General features: G+C 40.7%; 1 protein-coding gene across 2 annotated transcripts in view; it reads right to left on the reverse strand.

Moving 5' to 3' along the window:
• The window catches only part of ARMH4 (armadillo like helical domain containing 4), a 136,586-nt gene that overhangs the window by 82,381 nt on the left and 35,442 nt on the right, over nt 1–18,763 (reverse strand). Inside the window, exons 5-7 of one of the 2 annotated variants that reach the window (XM_032623828.1) lie at nt 17,200–17,214; nt 8,038–8,053; nt 7,523–7,736 (exon numbers count right to left, since the gene is read on the reverse strand). In XM_032623828.1, coding sequence (XP_032479719.1) covers nt 7,523–7,736; nt 8,038–8,053; nt 17,200–17,214 — 245 coding nt within the window. Of the gene's footprint in view, nt 1–7,522; nt 7,739–8,037; nt 8,054–17,199; nt 17,215–18,763 lie in introns of both variants that reach the window. The other variant, XM_032623827.1, reaches the window with a different exon arrangement.

The following is an 18,763-nucleotide window of genomic DNA, read 5'->3' on the forward strand; positions in this document are numbered from 1 at the left end:
AGAGTGAGAACCACTGGTGCGGGGGCTTTAGCCAATCTGCCACTCACATCGCGCTGGTTACGTCGGATTAAGGTTTCTTTCCTTCTCCTTCCTTACACATATTTAACCACGTTAGCCTGGCAACTTCCTGAGCAACCTCATAATACACAGCTTAACACGTTATATGCCAAAAATACACTCACATTTGTTGCAGTGAAGAGTTGTTTGAAGTCTCACACTTCCCACTGTCTTTTATGGAGCATCTTTTTCTTGCTGTCACAGCCCGTGTTGCACTATATTTAAGTGTTCAGTCTTAGCTACATGTTAAGTGTTCTAAAAGAACAAGAAGGATGATGGGGAGAAGAAAGAGAAGAGCTGACACGTTTGAGGACAAAGGCTCTGACTTTCTCACAGACCAATGCTCAGTTTCTCTAAGGCCGAACCCCCTCACCTTTGCCTACAGTTCATTCTACCTGTTACCAATTCAAAACACATTCTCTTTCTTTCATATTAAAATCATCCTAAATCACCAGGTAATGAACCTGATAAATAATAATAAATCCATGATAACATCTTATGGGTTATCCTAACCAGACAGCAGATCTGCATTTTTGTAAGGCCTTCTCAAGATATATTATTGCAATCCAAGGGAAGGCTCTTAATATTGAAGAGTAGGCACCATGTTAAAATGGGGAGGGGGATATAAATTAGAGATCACACAAGCACTCCCGAAGTCACACCCCAAAGATGGCTGCCCACTCAAAGAAACCCCCGGTTGTAAATGATGATTCAATTCCCCACTGTGTAATCGCTCAGCCACTGGCCTCACATCTATAGAACCATTCTCTGCCCCATGGCAATCTATCTCTTTACAGGTCAACCTCTCACTCTTTCCACAACGTACAGCACACACTTAGTAGGTGCTCTATGAATGTCTGGTGAAAAACTAGAAACATAAATGCTCTTCATTCTTCTGCTTTCCACAAACATCTCTGTACTGTTAATTGAATACTTATCATGTTTTTTAAAGACCTCCAGAGAAAAATATTCCACTTCCTAAATCAGGAACCCCTCCCAATGTTAGATGCAGGCTTTTGAAAAAAACGTGAAGACAGCTATAGTAATTCTGCACTTAACTAATTGATGGCTCTTGGAAGCCTTATCTATTCAGAACATCAACCAAACCATAAAGTGGCCAAAAAATGGTCTCTTCTTGGAACAATACCACCACCCTCGGGCCCTCATCCAGAACTCATGAATTCAAAACACATTTAAGATAAATATATTAGTTTAACAAGATTAGTCACAGGATTCTTGGAAGATAAAAGAAACATGGATAAGAACCAGCCACAAGAGAAGTAAACAGAAAAACACAGAAATCATAGATAGGTATAGTGACTGACACACGCCCCCCCCAGCCGATCAGTGGTGAGGATTCTACTGGGGGATTCTTGGAAAGTCTTCCTCTCTCCTGAGGAAGAAACACAGTAAAAAGGCAGTCCTCTTCTTTGTCTGCACAGTGTCTTGTCTAGGGGTGACATCTGAAACTGCTTCAGCCACTGCAACTGTGCGGAGGAGAGCCTGGGGCCAAAGTGAACATCCCAAGGAGGACAGTGCAGCAAGGTGGAAAAACATGAGTCACCGATGACAGCTGAGCTGCTGAGTCAACTGACCCAGAAGCTCCATCTCTGGACTTCTTGTTTTCAGAGAAAATATATTTCTTTACTCTTTAAGTCAACTTAAGGTTTCTGCTACGTATAGCTAAAGGCATCCTGGCAGATACAGAATGCACAGAGGAAAGAATCACCAGACATTAACTACATTGCAAATGTTTAAACATTAAAATGGATATGTTGAGCTTCCCTGGTGGCACAGTGGTTGAGAGTCCATCTGCCGATACAGGGGACACGGGTTCGTGCCCCGGTCGGGGACGATCCCACATGCCGCGGAGCAGCTGGGCCCGTGAGCCATGGCCGCTGAGCCTGCGCGTCCGGAGCTTGTGCTCCACAACGGGAGAGGCCACAACGGTGAGAGGCCCACGTACCGCAAAAGAAAAAAAAAAAAAAAAAGATATGTTGACTCAACTTTGTCCATATTGATTTTATACTTTTAAAAGAATAATCGTGTGATTTATTATAGTGAAAGGATAAGAAGTAGTGTGGGGGGTCACAGTACCTGCTCTCTGTACAGGTTCTTACCAATAAATTTGAAAATAAACTTGTTAAAAAAAAAAAAGAAAAGAAACTTGTTAGATCAGAAAAGAAATTGATTCTGCATATGTAAATAAAGAGCTTCCTATATGCTACTAGCACTTTACCAATCAATGCACCTCAGTCATAACATGGAACTTTCACTCCTGATTCTCTGTCCTCTATAGTTCAGTCCACAAATCACACCTCCCAACAGCAAGATCAAGAAATTGGGCTCTCTCTCTCCAGAGCTTTACAGGCAATGTGTATGTGACAATACAGAAAACAGAAGTGCACAGAATTAAGCCATGGATCTACTGCTTTGCCTCAGAAAGTCATCTAAGTTTTCTGCTCTTGTTACTTCACAAAAAATGAAACGATAATCTATTCAAAGAGTATGTATTATTTTTAGCCAATCCCAACTACCCACTTCAATCTGTTCATTTTTAAAGGTTTCTATGGGTTTTAGCATTTGCTTTGGAATACCATTCATATTGTAAAATAGGATGTGATAGTCTATAAATAAAAATAACCCACTTAAAAATAGGAATGAATAAGATGACCAATTAAAGTATAATTATATTAAACTGGAATACTTTTTAAAGGTCTCAATCTTTGCATTTTTAGTGATTCATTAAGAAAAAACTATAGCTAAGTTTACAACACTCACACTCAGACTACAGCTACCACGCAAGCTCTACTTCTAAAAGGAAGCTGCTCATGAAATACTTATTGAAATCTGTATTAGTTTCCTATTTCTGCTGTAACAAATTACCACAAACTTAGGAGCTCAAAACAACACAAATTTATTACCTTACAGTTCTGGAGGTTAAAAGTCTAAAATGGGTCTTGAGGGACTAAAAATCAAGGTGTCAGCTGGGTTGTGTTTCTTCTAGAGGCTCAAGGGGAGAATCCATCTCCTTGCCTTTTCCAGCTTTGGAAGCTGCCAGAATTCCTTGCTCATGGCCACATCACTCTGACCTCTGCTTCTGTCATCACATCTCCTTCTCCGACTCTGACTTGATACGTCTCGCTTATAAGGACACTCGTGATCACACTGGGCCTTTGCAGAAAATCCAGGATAACCTCTCCCTCCCAGGATCCTTAACCTAATCATATCAGCAAGAGCCGTTATTCTTGGTACCACAAAATCCATCACAAATAGGGGTTTCCCTCTATTGCACATGACCTGAGAACATTTAGGAAACTGTATCAATGAACATCGATCCAGAAGTTGTCACTCATTTTGAGTTACTAGGAAATACTCCTGTCCCTCCAAGAAAAAGTTGGTGAGCTAATAAAATCCTAGACCCAGACACTACTACTCCAACCCAGTCTTCCCACAGTGGAAAAAAACGAAGGGCTTGAAAGATTTGTTCCTTATTTTGGTTCCCAAGAAAACTACAATGCTAAAAACATGTTGGCAAACTGAAGATATCAGGAAAAGAAGTGAAAGTAAAAGGTAGGAGACAACCAGGAAAATGGTAAATTTTATTAAAAGGAAAAATCTGATATGAAATAAAAATTCAGGACTTGGGGAAATCACTTTAAAAAGCATAGCAAATCACTAAATTGGTATCACTAATTTAAGAAACCTTAGCCATGCATGGAGGCTGGAATCAGGAGGCAGAACAGGGGGACAATAGGGCTATTTTTCCTGTGCCTCATACCCTACACACCTTAAAATGTAACTGCTATTAGCCAAAAACTGGGGAAAACCCAAATGTTCATCAAAAGGTGACTAGATAAACAAAATGTGGTATATCCATACTATTGAATACTACCCAGCTATAAAAAGGGAACAAATTACTCATACAGACCACAACATGGTTGAATCTCAAAATCATTATGCTAAGTGAGAGAAGCCAGGTACATAAAGGTATGTATTATATGATTCCGCTTATATAAAATTCTAGAAAATGCACTCTAACCTGTAGTAATATAAGCAGATCGGTAGTTACCAGGGATTGGGGACTGAGAGAGAGACAGACTGCAAAGGATGAGGAATCACTGGGGGGACAAAAGGGAAGTGATGGAAATACTCTGCATTTTCAGTGAGATGGAGGCCACATGAGTGTAGCCTCCATCTTGACAACTGTCAAGACTCGTCGAATTGCATACTCTGAGTGCAGTTTATCGTATATAATTTATACCTCAATAAAGTCAATTTTTTAAAAATTTGACTCTTCTTCAATGGTAAATTTGTGTTGAAAAAGGCTAGAGCCCAAATGATCATGTTACCCTTGAATTGTAACCGCTACAGATTTTTCTAAGATTCATAGCCTCTCCAATTGCTTATAATTATCATAAATGGTAAGCCAACTTCCTAAGTGGGGAAAATTGGCTTCCTGGACCACAATCCAGGAATAGATGCCATATGGCCTCCATAGAGTACCTCTGTACAAAAGCAGCCCTCTCTCCAGCAAAGGGGTACAGTCCCTAAATATTCACCCAATCCATACTTAAAAGACTGTTCAACTGTCCATGATCCTTCCATATTACAAATCCACTACCTGAGGAGTCACTCGATGTGTAGATTTTTGTCTTTGTGTTTAACCTCTATAATAAGTTACATTGGTATTTTGTATTTTATTTTATTGATCTCAACCAGCTCATGTAGAACAGGTGCATTTCAGACTAAATATTTATTCACATGTTCCCAGGCCAGTGTTTGTGTTTGTTTTATAATATTTTGATAATATTTTGATATATTTATAAGCTTTTAGCAGTTTCATTTGATATGTTTTTTTTTTGTTTTGGGGTTTTTTTTTTGCAGTATACGGGCCTCTCACTGTTGTGGTCTCTCCCGTTGCGGAGCACAGGCTCCGGACGCGCAGGCTCAGCGGCCATGGCTCACGGGCCCAGCCGCTCTGCCGCACGTGGGATCTTCCCAGACCGGGGCACGAACCCATGTCTCCTGCATCGGCAGGCGGACTCTCAACCACTGCGCCACCAGGGAAGCCCTCATTTGATATGTTTTTAAAGTAACTACTGCCCAATTACATGCCGGATTTGTTCAGGAAATAATTTAGTAAATACAGCGCTGTATGCACATGTATGATACCTTCTGCCTGTCCAGTGGAAGTCCATCCTTTATCACCTCCTCTGCTTACCATAAGCATATTCCACAGGAAATCCCAGGTACATTTCAACTACAACCTTTATGTCAACCTAGAGGGTGATAATCCCAGAATAATTTCTCAGTCGCAGACTTCTTCCCTGAATTCAGGACTCAAAATCGAAGTCCATCCTGGACAGCCCACAGGCTCCTCGTATTCAATGTGCCCGAACTAGCTCATCATCTCCCCAATATGCCAAGTGCACGTCACTCTCTCTATTCCCTCTCTTCATCAGAGATATCACTCTCCACCTGTTCGCCCAGGCTAAAAACCTAGAAATCATCCTCAACTCTCTTTCTATTTTTCTTCATCCTCCCAAATCAGTTAGTACCCGTGACAAAAAGCTCTCAGGTTGGCTCCTTTTTCTTCATCCCACTTCCTCTGCCTTAGTTCACGCCTTCGCTCTTCACATGGACATTTCATTGGTCTCATAAGCAGCCTTTCTCTCTCCCCAGTCTCACGCTCCTCCCCTGTTCCTCCACTGCACTATCACTAGAACGGTTTTCATTAAGGACAAGGGAAAACCTCTTGGCAGTCACCACTCTTCGTGATGCATCCTTGCTTACCCTACCTTTCCAGCCTTGTCTGCTGTTGTATCTCCTAGAGCTTCTTTTTACCCACTTACAATGTTCTTTGCCAACCCATCTGTATTATGCCATGCTCTTTCATCCCTCCAGTGCCTCTGTGTATGTTCTGTCTTTGACCTCTTTCTCCTGCAAGCTATCTCCTATTTATATATCCTTCAAGTGACAGCTCTGAACTCTCCAAGCTACTCTAAATGGCCCCCTTCTACATTTCTGTTCTGGCCTCCTATAACCCTACTTTTATTATAGAATTCACCCACCCTGCACTGAAGCCTTTACAAGTGGGCTCTGCTCTAATCAATAAAAGGCACTGCCTTGTTTTTCTCTGTGTTTCCAATGCCTTGCAAAGGAACATAGTAGGTGTTCCATGTTTTGGATAAATTAATTAACCAAATCTAAAGGACAGCTCGTGAAAGAATTCTATAATGGAAGAGAAGATGACATTGAAGATCCTTATGTATGTTTCCTTAGTTTTAGAGATTAGGAAAAGGATTCCCCCTTTGACTGCCAAAGTTTAAAGGTTTACCAACTTCAGTCTGAGCTTTGAAGAAAGCGAGAGAGCTTGTTTTAAACTACACAATCGTGTGATAAACAGATGACGCGACCTTCCCACTCCATACTCATTTTAATGCACTTACCCTTCCTCATCACTAATCTGAAAGAGTTTTCATGGGAGGAGAGGAGAACAATCTTTAAGAAATCATATGTAATAAGATTCTGAATTGGAAGTTTCAACCGAGGCACCAGGATACACTAGTATGATATTCCAGAGCGAAGTCGAAGACCAACACCCCAATTTCCAATGAAATACTCCAAACGCTGGTTATATGACTCTTCAATCTAACCTCTGCTGTACTTAAGGTATAAATGGGCCTTTTAAAGACTAAAAGAGTTTCAGGGAGGAGATTTCTTTGGAGAAGAGGTCACTTCCCCTCAGGTCAAGAGAGTGAGGCCTCAAAGAATCACCCAGGGCTTAATAGCATCTCTCCAGAAAAAGGTAAGAGGAGACAGACAGAGGAACGTCCCTGCTGACAGGAAGAGAGTGTCAGAGTTAGGGTCAACCTGCATCCACGGAGACTCTCACCGAACATCCAGGCCAGGCGCAAGAGAGAGTAAGCTTGGGGTTGTCTGGACACTAACTGCTGAAACAAGATTGTGTTTGATGATGAAATGCAACCACGAGAATGAGGAGAGAAGTCATGGGACGGCTGCAAGCTCACCCAGAAGTGAAGGAAGGATTTCCCCGGGGAGGAAATTCTAAAAGGACAGAGGATGACAAAATCCATTTGTTTTCCGACTCCAGTCCGTTCACGCTGCTTGCGCAGCTGACTGGTTACACACAATTCCTCCCCATTTGGAAGTCCTCCCAAAGCCGACAGCTGTCCTCCAGCTGGGAAGGAAAGATGGAATTCCTTCCAAAAATTAGGTAACCGTGCTCTTCGTGGGCAGATGGAGACTGTTTGGAGGCTGACTATTGAAGAGTATAAATATAAACATAGTGAAGAAAGAACTGAGAACCTTTTCCCAGCTGAAACACCCATAGACAGAAGATCCATTTTGTTCCATAATCTATGCCAATGAAGGAAAGCTGTCACCTAAGAAAACTAAAATGAGGGGAGATGGGAGGGAAAGAAACACACATGACTCTTACCCAGGCCCTGACTCTGCTGTTCCCACTCGATGGTGTCTGGCACCTGGTAGGTGGCTCCCTCCAAAGAGACCACGTTTCCCTGCTCTAAGCCAGGTTCCTGAGACGTGATGCCAGGGAGAGTAAACCCAGGCAGCTCGGTGTCACCACCCAAGGTCTCATCCAGGGAGTCTGCATCTTTATCCTCCTCATCTTCTTCATCCTCATCTTCTTCTCCCTCTAGGCAAAAAGAAAGCAAAGGGAACATGAAGAAATACAGTGAGTGCATACAAATGAATCTTTTGAAATGACCCAAACACTACAAAACAATCATGATTGGCCTTTTCACACAAATTTTATAGCTAAAGTTGAGCAATATGGGCTTTGCGGGATTACATGCCCACCGTATCCTCACATTTTAAACTTTCAAAACCACAGCTACGTCAGATGATTACCATGCATCATGTTTATTGGGAGTCAAAGTTCAGGTAATACGGATTTTTGTTACAGCCATATTTATACCTACAAGGGTAGGAAACATCCTCTTCCTGTTTTCTGGAGATCATTAAAGATTTATCTGTTAGAAAGCACACTGAAATACTAACAGAATTTAAAAGGAGTGTTCCAATCTCTTTCTATCTCATAATACTAAACGAGAGAATTATTATGTTGGCACAGTTTTCTTTCTGTTCTTCCTCCACATGAGTGAGTAGAACTCACAACAGTGTTAAGTGGTAGGTCCATAAATCCACACCTGTACTGTGTTCCTTACAGAGGAGTGACCCAAGAGACGGGAAACCATTACATCAACGTTCTCCATACAATTCTAAAGGGGATTGGGAAATGAAATATTGATCAAGGACAGTCAGAAAAGCAACACATGAAAAAAATCATTATCATTACCATCATCATAAGAGTTAAATTCACAGCGTGTCATCTGTCATGCTTCAAAAAGTGTTGGATTAGGAAACATAAGGCCCCCAATTTCATTTTATTTCATTAATTTTAATTTTCTAGGAATACTTTGAGCCCCCACCCACATCCTGAAGGCACCTCTGAAGCCCCGGACAAGGGCCCACAAAATCCACTGAAGGCCTTTTCCTTGGTCTCCCCGTTGGCTCTGAACACAGTGGTGACTGCAACAGGGAACGCTCTTTAGATGGTAAAGAGGAGAGGGAGGTGTAAAGCCACCCAAGAATTCTGAGACTTTCCTTTTCCTCTTCCAGACAATTTTCTCCACATACATCCCTTTTCATCTATCATTTACAGGTTTTCTTAACTTAAAAAAATATTACCTCTAATCTTTCTCATTCTTATATATCCTTTAACTTTGTGGGCCTTAATACCTGTCACTGTTCAAAAAATTCAACAAATATTTATCAAACACCTAGTTCCAGGCACTAGGGATAGAGCAATGATGTCTCTGCCTTGATGGAGCTGATATGTCCCTCAGGAGATGTACAGCAAACAAAGAGATATACAAATAGATGTACAATACATTACACTCTTATTAAAACCAGCAAGAAGATAGAAAATGCCTGGTACTACTATTATAGATGGAGAGATCAAGGAAAGTTTTTCTGATAAGGTAAAGTTTGAACAGAGATCATAACAAAATAATGAATTCTCTTGTTTCATTTAGGTCATTAAACATTCCAAGCAGAGGAGAACAGGGGGAACAGCAAGACCAAAACCTTGAGGCAGATGTCTGCTTGCTGTGTTCTAAGAATGGCAAAGAAGACTGGGCTGGGGGGCAGGAGGGACAGAGAGAATACAGGAAACGACGGGGAAGGGGTAGGCAGGGGCCACATCTAACATATATTTATAAAGAATGACTCTGCTGTAGGGCAGAGTATAGGCTATATCAGAGCAAGAGACAAAGCAGGGAGACCCAATAGGAGGCTATTTCAAAACCCAGGGGAAAGGGAGAGCAGTGGTCAAATCTGGGATGTAATTTGAAGATAGAGGCTCGCTGATAATTACAATGTGCGATGTGGGAGGAAGACCCCACTTTACTGAAAACAGGAACGAAAGAATAAAAAGCAAAATCAAGAATTTTATTTGAGATATATTAATTGTGTGGTGGCTTGTGCCTATGACATACAAATGGAAATGTTGGAAGTCTAAGGAAGGTCAAAGCTAGAAATAAAAACCTAGGAATCATCGACCTATAAATTATATTTAAAGCCTTGGCACTGGCTGAGATCACCAAGAGAATGAGAGTGGAAGAAAGCGAAGTGGTCCAGCCCAAGCCCTGGACAATCGAACATTTAGAGGTTGGCCAGCAGAGGGAGATCCAGCAAAGGAGACAGAAAAATGACCACAGGTGGGAGAAAAACTAAGATTGAAGGACTGAGTAGCAAACTGAGACTCTGGCTTTGACATTTGGGAAGTCATTAGTGACCTTGACAAAACTCGTTTCCTTGGAATGGGCGGGTAGATTTGGTGGTGGGAATACGTGAAAGTTACCATATTTCTTTTCTTAGTCAAATAAAAAACTGGAAAGGAGAAGAGAAATGGTGGTGGTTTGAGGCAACAGGAAAAAGTGTGGAATAGTCAACTTGAAGAGTGTGTGAGTGAATTCTTGGAGAAAATGAGGTAGGACTGCCAGGCCATCCTATGAGTCCACATAAGATATGATGTCATAAATTTAAAGTAAGGCATGTTAAGTTGATTGTGTGTTTTTCTTCAGCCACATTCAGCTGCTTGGGTGCAGGAATGGGTGGAGGGGTAGAGTAGGCAGAGACGTTTAACCAGAGCCAAGTTTTGCTAGGAGACCTCAATTGGGGAGGGGGGAGGAAGAAGCAGTTGATTGTGTCCGGGCATCTAACATACAGCATGGTGACTATGATTAACAACACAGTATCATATACTTGAAAGTTATTAAGACAGGACATCTTAAATGTTATCACCATACCAAAAACAATGGTAATTACGTGAGGGGATGGAAGTGTTAACTAACCTTACTGTGGTAATCATTTTGCAATATATATATATATATATATATATATATATATATAGCAAAATGATTACCATGTGTGTATGTATGTGTGTGTATCAAACCAGTACCTTAAACTTACATATGTTATATGTCAATAAAATCTCCATAAAGCTGGATGGTGCATAGAGAAAAAGTAACAGGGTCAGATTATGGAGAAAACTATCAAGGATCATCAAGACTATTTGACAATTTTGCTGACCTTCCTCCTATAGACAGAAATTTGTCATAGGCTAAAAAGAACACTTTATTATTTTTAAAATGTTATAACATCACTTTTAGTTATGTTTTCTCTCCACAAACCTAAGAGGGTTGTACTAGATGGAATAATTGTGACAATATGATATTGATCCCCTAAGAACCACAAAGGCGAAGCAAGAGCTCTGAGCCATAGATTTCCAGCTCTCATCATTGAACCATTGTCCTCTGACCCAGCGGTCCCCAACCTTTTTGGCACCAGGGACTGCTTTCATGGAAGACAATATTTCCACAGATCGCAGGGGTTGAGGGGGGATGGTTCAGGCAGTAATGCGAGCAATGGGGAGCGATGGGGAGTGGTGGGGAGCTATGGGGAGCGATGGGGAGCTATGGGGAGCAATGGGAAGCGATGGGGAGCTATGGGGAGTGATGGGGAGCTATGGGGAGTGATGGGGAACAATGGGGAGCGATGGGGAGCTATGGGGAACAATGGGGAGCAATGGGGAGCGATGGGGAGCGGCAGATGAAGTTTGGCTGGCTCGCCCGCTGCTTACCTCCTGCTGTGCAGCCCGGTTCCTAACAGGCCATGGGCCGGTACTGGTCCACGGCCCTGGAGTTGGGGACCCTTGCTCTGACCACCACCAACCACCAAGGACAACTTCTATTTGGTCCTCAATGTGTTCAGTTAGTTTCTCCTCTTTAAAATATAGAGCTAACTACATGATCCAGCAACCCCACTTCTAAGTACATATCTAAAGGAAATGAAGTAATTGCCCTGAAGGAACATCTGCAGCCCCACATTCACAGCAGCATTATTTACGATAGCCAAGGTATGGAAACAACCTAAGTGGCCATCAATGGATGAATGGATAAAGATGTGGTATATACTTATAAATATTTATATGTGTTATTCATATTATATAATTTATATTATACCCATAAATAGGTGTAATATAATATAAGTATATTATAACATTAATGGAATATTATTCAGCCTTTAAAAAAAAAAGGAATCCTGTCATTTGCAACATGGATGAACGTGGAGGGAATTATGCTAAGTGAAATAAATCAGACAGAGAAAGACAAATACTACATGGTATCACTTATATGTGGAATCAAACAAAAAAAAGTCTAACTCATAGAAACAAAGAATAGAAAAGTGATTGCCAGGGTCTGCCATTACAGGTGGAAATAGGGAGAAGTTGGCAAAAGGATACAAACTTTCAGTTATAAGATGAATAAAGTTTGAGGATCTAATGTATAACATGGTGACTACAGCTGAAAACACCATATTTTACAACTGAAATTTGCTGTGAGAATAGAATTTAAATGTTCTCACCAAAAATAAAAAAGGTAAATATGTGAGATGATGAATGTGTTAATCTGATGGTGGAAATCCTTTCACAATGCATGTGTATATCAACTCACCAGCGTACACGTTAAATATCTTGCAATTTAATTTGTCAATTATACCTCAGTAAAGCTGAGGGGAGGAATACAGAGCTATAAAAATAATGAAAGGGACCTCAAAAGTCATCTTTCCCCATCCTTTTGCATCCTGAGAAGAGGGCAGCATCTATGCAAGTCTACGCAAACAAAATGTTTGCTGCCTTCACAATGGGATTTGGAGGACCTTGCTCAGGTCAACGTGTCTCATGTCTCACAATCTCTCCCACACTCACGCCCCATGGTAAAGCCTTCCTTCTCCTCCCTGCCCTGAAATGCCCGACATGAGATGTCTAACTCCAAGTCAGACAATAAAACTGAGGAATACTCTCTCCAGAAACACATGATTGAGTAATATACAATTATTCAATTGTATATTGAGAAAGGGAAAGGAAGGACCCTGTCTGCCGTGTGGGGTGAAAGAGCAAAGTCTTCTCCTTGTCCCAGCAACACTGACCTTCAACACAAAGAACTGTATAAGGTTTACTAGTTATCACTTTTAATACCTGAGCAAGCCTGGGGAGACAGCTATAGAAAAAGGAAGTTTCAGAAACTGTGCAGAGAAAATAGGAGGGAGACAAGCCTTACAGGAGTGAGAGTTCTCCTTTAGTCTAGCTTTATTCCCTCATTATCTTTTTCTGCCAGGGAATTTTCTTATTTTTTAGGAGGCTACAACCATTTTGTAGCTGTTAAACATCTTTAGTAGAATGTCACCTGTACCCTGCTGCAATTTCCAGTGGAATGTTGACTACTATTACAGATCGGTAACAAAAACAGGTATGATAACCTTTCTAATATTAGCAAAATAATGTATTTTACAGAAGCTTGGCCCAGAAAGGTGAAAAACTATTGGATAAAGGAAGGACAATCTTGTCCTCTGCTGTATCACCAGTGACTAACCCAGTGCCTGGCAGTCTGCAGCTCTCAGTATTTGTTGAATGAATGGATTGATGGAGGAATGCGCAGTCAGTGAGCCAGATCCAGGTTTTTAACAACTGGATCTAAGGAAACACAGAATAGCATTTAATAAGCAATTAGTAACACATTCCTCCGAGTAATCTTGCGACAAGCACAAAGGCAACATATCAAATGGACAGATACAAAACAACCCAGAGCTGTATGCATGCTTCTTCCACTAATAAAAACTAAAGAGAAAGTCATCTGTATTTAGCCAGTCTTTCCATAGTTGCATCTAAGAGAAATAATAATGTTACGAACACCTCTGAACATAAAGGACAATCACACGAAATAATCATTCAGCAAATAAAACTGTGCCAAAAACGGTAACAGGATCCCCGACTCAAAGAACTGAAACTAAACGAAGAACTCATTCAAATAACACTACCAGGTTATATGTTAAAGGCTATAGGGTAATGATTTCTGAATTTTGTGATTTGGGGTTAAGATAAACCCAAATTTCATTTTCATTTATCTGAATCCCAAGTAAGCATGTGGATCAACATAAAACACACACGCACAATTATGCCATACAAAGATAGCACAGAAAAAGAAAAAATGAACCTTTAAAAATGCTCTTGGTTTACCGTTGATAACAGATACACCTCATATATCAACATCTGGCGACAGTGATCAGAGACTGAAGTTATATTTGTCCTGAGAATCCCTAAAGAACACTGCAACCCAGGAAGAGAAGGTTCAGAGAGTTCAGCCTAAGAAGTTTCTTCTAGTCATGTCCCCTGGAATGGAAAGTACATCCTCGTAACTGATGCTTCTTCTTCCCAGGTTGACTGGACACCGCTTACTTCATAAAACCAAACAATAACGCTGATGCTAACAGCAATCAAAGGGGCAGTCATGACGGTTTCCGAGTAACCACCTCCCGTGAGAGGCAAAATCCTCCCACCACTTCGCACTGCTCTCACTCCCAAACACCTGACACGGATTACATAAAATCCCCGGTCGCTCGTGCTGAACCCGCATCTGCTCGAGGCATCCCACTGAATTCAGGATGCACAGTCAGGCCATGACTAAAGCTACTTGCCGTGGAGTTAATGGATTTTCCCGTAGTACTCTTACCAAGATCAAGTCACTGGCTAGCATGTCCAATGTCAAGAATTCTGACACCTAACAATAGTGAGAAAACTGACTTAGGTGTCAGCCAAAGCGCCTACACAGGTGTTTGGACATTAGGCAGCTCAGCCTGCAACAGGGGCTAGAACATGGTTTGATTTCTGATTGATGGGCTTGAGGTGAACTGAAACAGTTAAAATTAAAACCGTAAAACATTAAATAGAGATGCCAGGTTACGTGTCACATGGCCAAGAGATGCTTGATCATATTAAGTAGTGTGGCAACAGCTCAAACAGAGAAATGGCCTGTTGCAAGTGGCAGGAAGAAAAAAAATATATGTCTAGACAGTACCATCTCTAAGCCAATTTCATGTGTCTGGCCACTCTCTGACAGAATCTCTTCACAGCTGTTTCACAGCCCATACCAGTACCTTGTACTTACATGGGGCTTTTCTTCTGAGGAAGTCAAAATGCTTTGCAGGCATTATTCTCCAAATGTACACAGTTGGCTAAGGAGAGCAAGTTTTATAAGCTCGGTATTACTTAACAGCCTACTTCACTGGTGATATAACTGTCTCGGGTGCTCAAATATCACAGCAGAGGCTCAAATGGGTTTGTTAAACCCCAAATTTTGACTCTCTAGGTCAGGCCTATTTTCTTTATTTACTGCAAACATTTCTGCCTAAGGTTACCAAAACCAAGAGTTTCCATTTTGTTCGGGACCAGGGCCATGATCTTCCCAAAAAAATCAATAGAAGATATGGGAGAAAGCTTGCCCTGTGGTCTGGGCCCGAGTAATCTGGTTCTGCTACAAAGTCCAGTTACCATTTAATAGGCAGTTCCCACCAAAGATGCTCAGTTTCTCTCAATCCATTTTTATCACAGTTTAGACATTTTAAGATTTCCAGAAGATAGAGACATAGCTAGCATTCCCAGAGTATTGCTAATGAGTCCAAGGGGAACCCTTGGTTGAGAATATGTCATCCCAACAATATGAGTAGGAAGGACCCCACCTGTAACACTTGTTCCCCAACATGACCTCTCTATCCTTGACTTATAGGGAGAACAGGCTCCTGCCTATACTCTGTCTCTTTAGAATAGCAATGATTAATTTGAATCCTTGTCTTTGCCTATTTATTCATTAGGTTTCAGGGTCAAACCTCTCTTTTTCTTTCCTTTACAAAGTTTAAAATTAAATCTAAGGTACACAAATTAGGACACGTGAAGAAGAGGAAAGATACCATGAAAAGAAACAGGGTGAATTCTCTGGGAAGAGGCTAAGCATGAGTCTTTCTCTCATTTCCCCTGTAAATGGAATGGCTGTGACACATCCAAGTGGCAGACTTTTAAAAGAAGAAACACTTGTTGGCAAGTGTTTTCCTGGAAATCCCTATACAATATAATCAAGAGCCACTGTAGCAAAATGGTTTCCACATATAAAGAGCGACTGAAGTACTAGGGATGGTACTGCCTTAATTTTCCAGATTTATTTTTAACTTTGGCTTCAAATCGGATGCAAAACTTAAAGGCCAGAGTAAAAAAAATTAAACTTGTTTTGAGGAGATGAAGCAATTCTCCAGCAGATGGCTCCCTGAGATCGAAAGGGATTGAGAAACCCCAGAAACTACTGAAATAATGACCAAAAAATTCAGCAGCTCACAATGTTAAATTTCATTACATTTCTTAAATCTTAAATATTTCTGCCAACTAAGCGCTTCTACATTTTTATCATGTAATATTAGATATATACAAGAGAATATGTATATAATATTTCTGTTATTAAGCATAATAATGAAATCACCTCCAGAGAACTCATCATTCAGCTAAAGAACTGGAATATTACTACTGTGGCATCTGTTTGCACATTCCTCTATCATCTTAACCACCTACTTCCCCTGAACGCCATAAAAAATTACTGAACGATGAATCACCTTGCTGTACAGCTGAAACATTGTAAATCAACTATACTTCAATTAGAAGCATGTAATGGGGAAAAAATTACTGAATGTTATATTCTGGGACATTTTTTTCCACTCAAAATTATGACTTTAGGTTTCACACATCTAACAAAACACTGGTTTGTTAATTTCACCAATTTATGGTATTCCATTTTGCAAGCATGTCACAATTCATTTATTTAGCTTCATGTGAATAAACTTTTGGGTTATTTAGCTGTTGCCAATTTTTTTGCTGTTATGCATAGTACTGTTATGAACGTTCATATATGATCTCTAGTGGATCTATTCACTGGCTTCTCTAAGGCATATTCCTAAAAGTGGACTCGCTTGGTCAAAAGGAATAGAGGTGTTGAACATGCTAAATGATGTCTAGATAGATTTCCTTAGCTCCACATCCTCACCAACCTTTGCTACTGTCAAACTTTTTCTTTTCAATCTAGTGTGTATAAAATGATGGGTCAGGGCTTCCCTGGTGGCGCAGTGGTTGAGAGTCCGCCTGCCGATGCAGGGGACACGGGTTCGTGTCCCGGTCCGGGAAGATCCCACATGCCGTGGAGTGGCTAGGCCCGTGAGCCATGGCCGCTGAGCCTGCGCGTCCAGAGCCTGTGCTCCGCAATGGGAGAGGCCACAACAGTGAGAGGCCCGCGTACCAAAAAAAAAAAAAAAAAAAAAAAAAAAATCAATCAGTATAGTGTAAAGCAACTACATGCCAACAATAAAAAAAATCAATTAGTATAATTCACCGTATTAACAGAAAAACCATATCATCATCTCAATTCCGAAACACAGATTCGGAAAAACCATTTGACAAAATCCAATATCCATTAACGACCATTAAAACAAAACGAAAAAGTTTCAGCAAACTAGAAAAAGGCAGAAACTTTCTCAATCTGAAAGAGGACATCTATAAAAATCCCAGAGCTAACACCATATTTGGTTCCCTTGTATTTACTGTCATTATTGATATATTTGAATTTGTTCCTTTATTTGTTCCCACTTTTTCTATTCTTTTCCTTCTTGTTGTCTCACTTGCTGTCTCTTGGTGCTACTCTCTCTATAATGTCTTCAAACTGATCTTCCTGTTCACTAACTCTCTCTTATTGCATATTTAACCATTTAATTATCAAAGGTTTTTCCCCAACAATTCTATTTTTTATTTCTAAATGCTTTATTCGGTTCCTTTTTTTTTTTTTTTTTTTCATTTTTGGCTGCATTGGGTCTTCGTTGCTGCCCACAGGCTTTCTCTAGTTGTGGTGAGAGGGGGCTACTCTTCGTTGTGGTGCTCGGTCTTCTCGTTGCTGTGGCTTCTCTCGTTGCGGAGCGCGTGCTTCAGTAGTTGTGGCGCATGGGCTTAGTTGCTCCGCGGCATGTGGGATCTTCCCGGACCAGGGCTCAAACCCATGTGCCCTGCATTGGCAGGTGGATTCTTAACCACTGTGACACGAGGGAAGCCCTATTTGGTTCTTTTAAAAAATCTGCTGGGTCATTTTTGTTAGTTTCTTATTACTTGCTCATTTTTGTGATTTCATCTTTTCTTTCCTTCAACCTTTTATGCCATGGTTATTTTATATTCTACTCTGATCATTTTAGTATCTAAGGTCCTGGATAAGGAGTATGCCAATCAACTGTTTGACTTTTCTGCTGACTCTCAATCATGGCTGTTTGTTTTCTTGTTAGTTTCTTGACCTTTTATTATGAGACCCTATTTGCCTGATTTTAATCTGTGAGTAAACTATGCATCTCAATTGGGCATGTTCTTTTCCAGAGAGCATTTACAGCTGTTTTGTAGGGAGTCAGGGTGTGATATAAACCTGGAACTACTTTATTCCCCTTTTAAAGATACAGACTTAATGTGGAAATTTCAATCTGGGTCCCTCTTCTTGCTACAAGTCCAAATGTAGACTCCTAATATTACTACTGTCCTAGAGTGCCTTTACCTTTCCAATTTGTTTTCTCCTTACAGCTCACTTGTTGGGTTTCAGCTCACTTTGGGATGGATTGAGCTAAAAAGTACAGTCTTTGAAGATTTTTCTGACTGCTTGCAATTTCATTAATGTACTAAAGCATGTGTTTCACTCAAGATCTAGGCATTTCGCTATGGTTGGGTCTGTCAGAGTCTTCATCAGAAGCTGAAATCCAAACAATGAGCCTTCCAAAAGCAACCATATCATCTACATTTGTCCAATAAGTTGAGTAAGAGCACTTATTGGCTTTTCAAATTCCAAATTTCAAACACTCATAGAGCATCTGTAATCTGGGGTGCATTTTTAAATTAGATAAAATCTCAAATGTTATTGTTTATTAAATATTCTGTTTTAAACATTTGTTTCTTTAATTCTCTCTTTTCAAAATCTCCTCACAGTGATTTTTTAAAACCTCCTATATTAATCTATACAAATTTCTTGAAAACATTTTACTAAAGTTCAAACTTCCCAATAACTCTATAATAGTAAATATAATCATTAGAAACTTCCTCCATTCTGTCCTTAACAATATTCAAGGGGTTTCCCTGGTGGCGCAGTGGTTGAGAGTCCGCCTGCCGATGCAGGGGACGCGGGTTCGTGCCCCGGTCCAGGAGGATCCCACGTGCCGCAGAGCGGCTGGGCCCATGAGCCATGGCCGCTGAGCCTGCGCG

Source organism: Phocoena sinus, chromosome 2, assembly GCF_008692025.1.
Source record: "Phocoena sinus isolate mPhoSin1 chromosome 2, mPhoSin1.pri, whole genome shotgun sequence".
NCBI lineage: Eukaryota > Metazoa > Chordata > Mammalia > Artiodactyla > Phocoenidae > Phocoena > Phocoena sinus.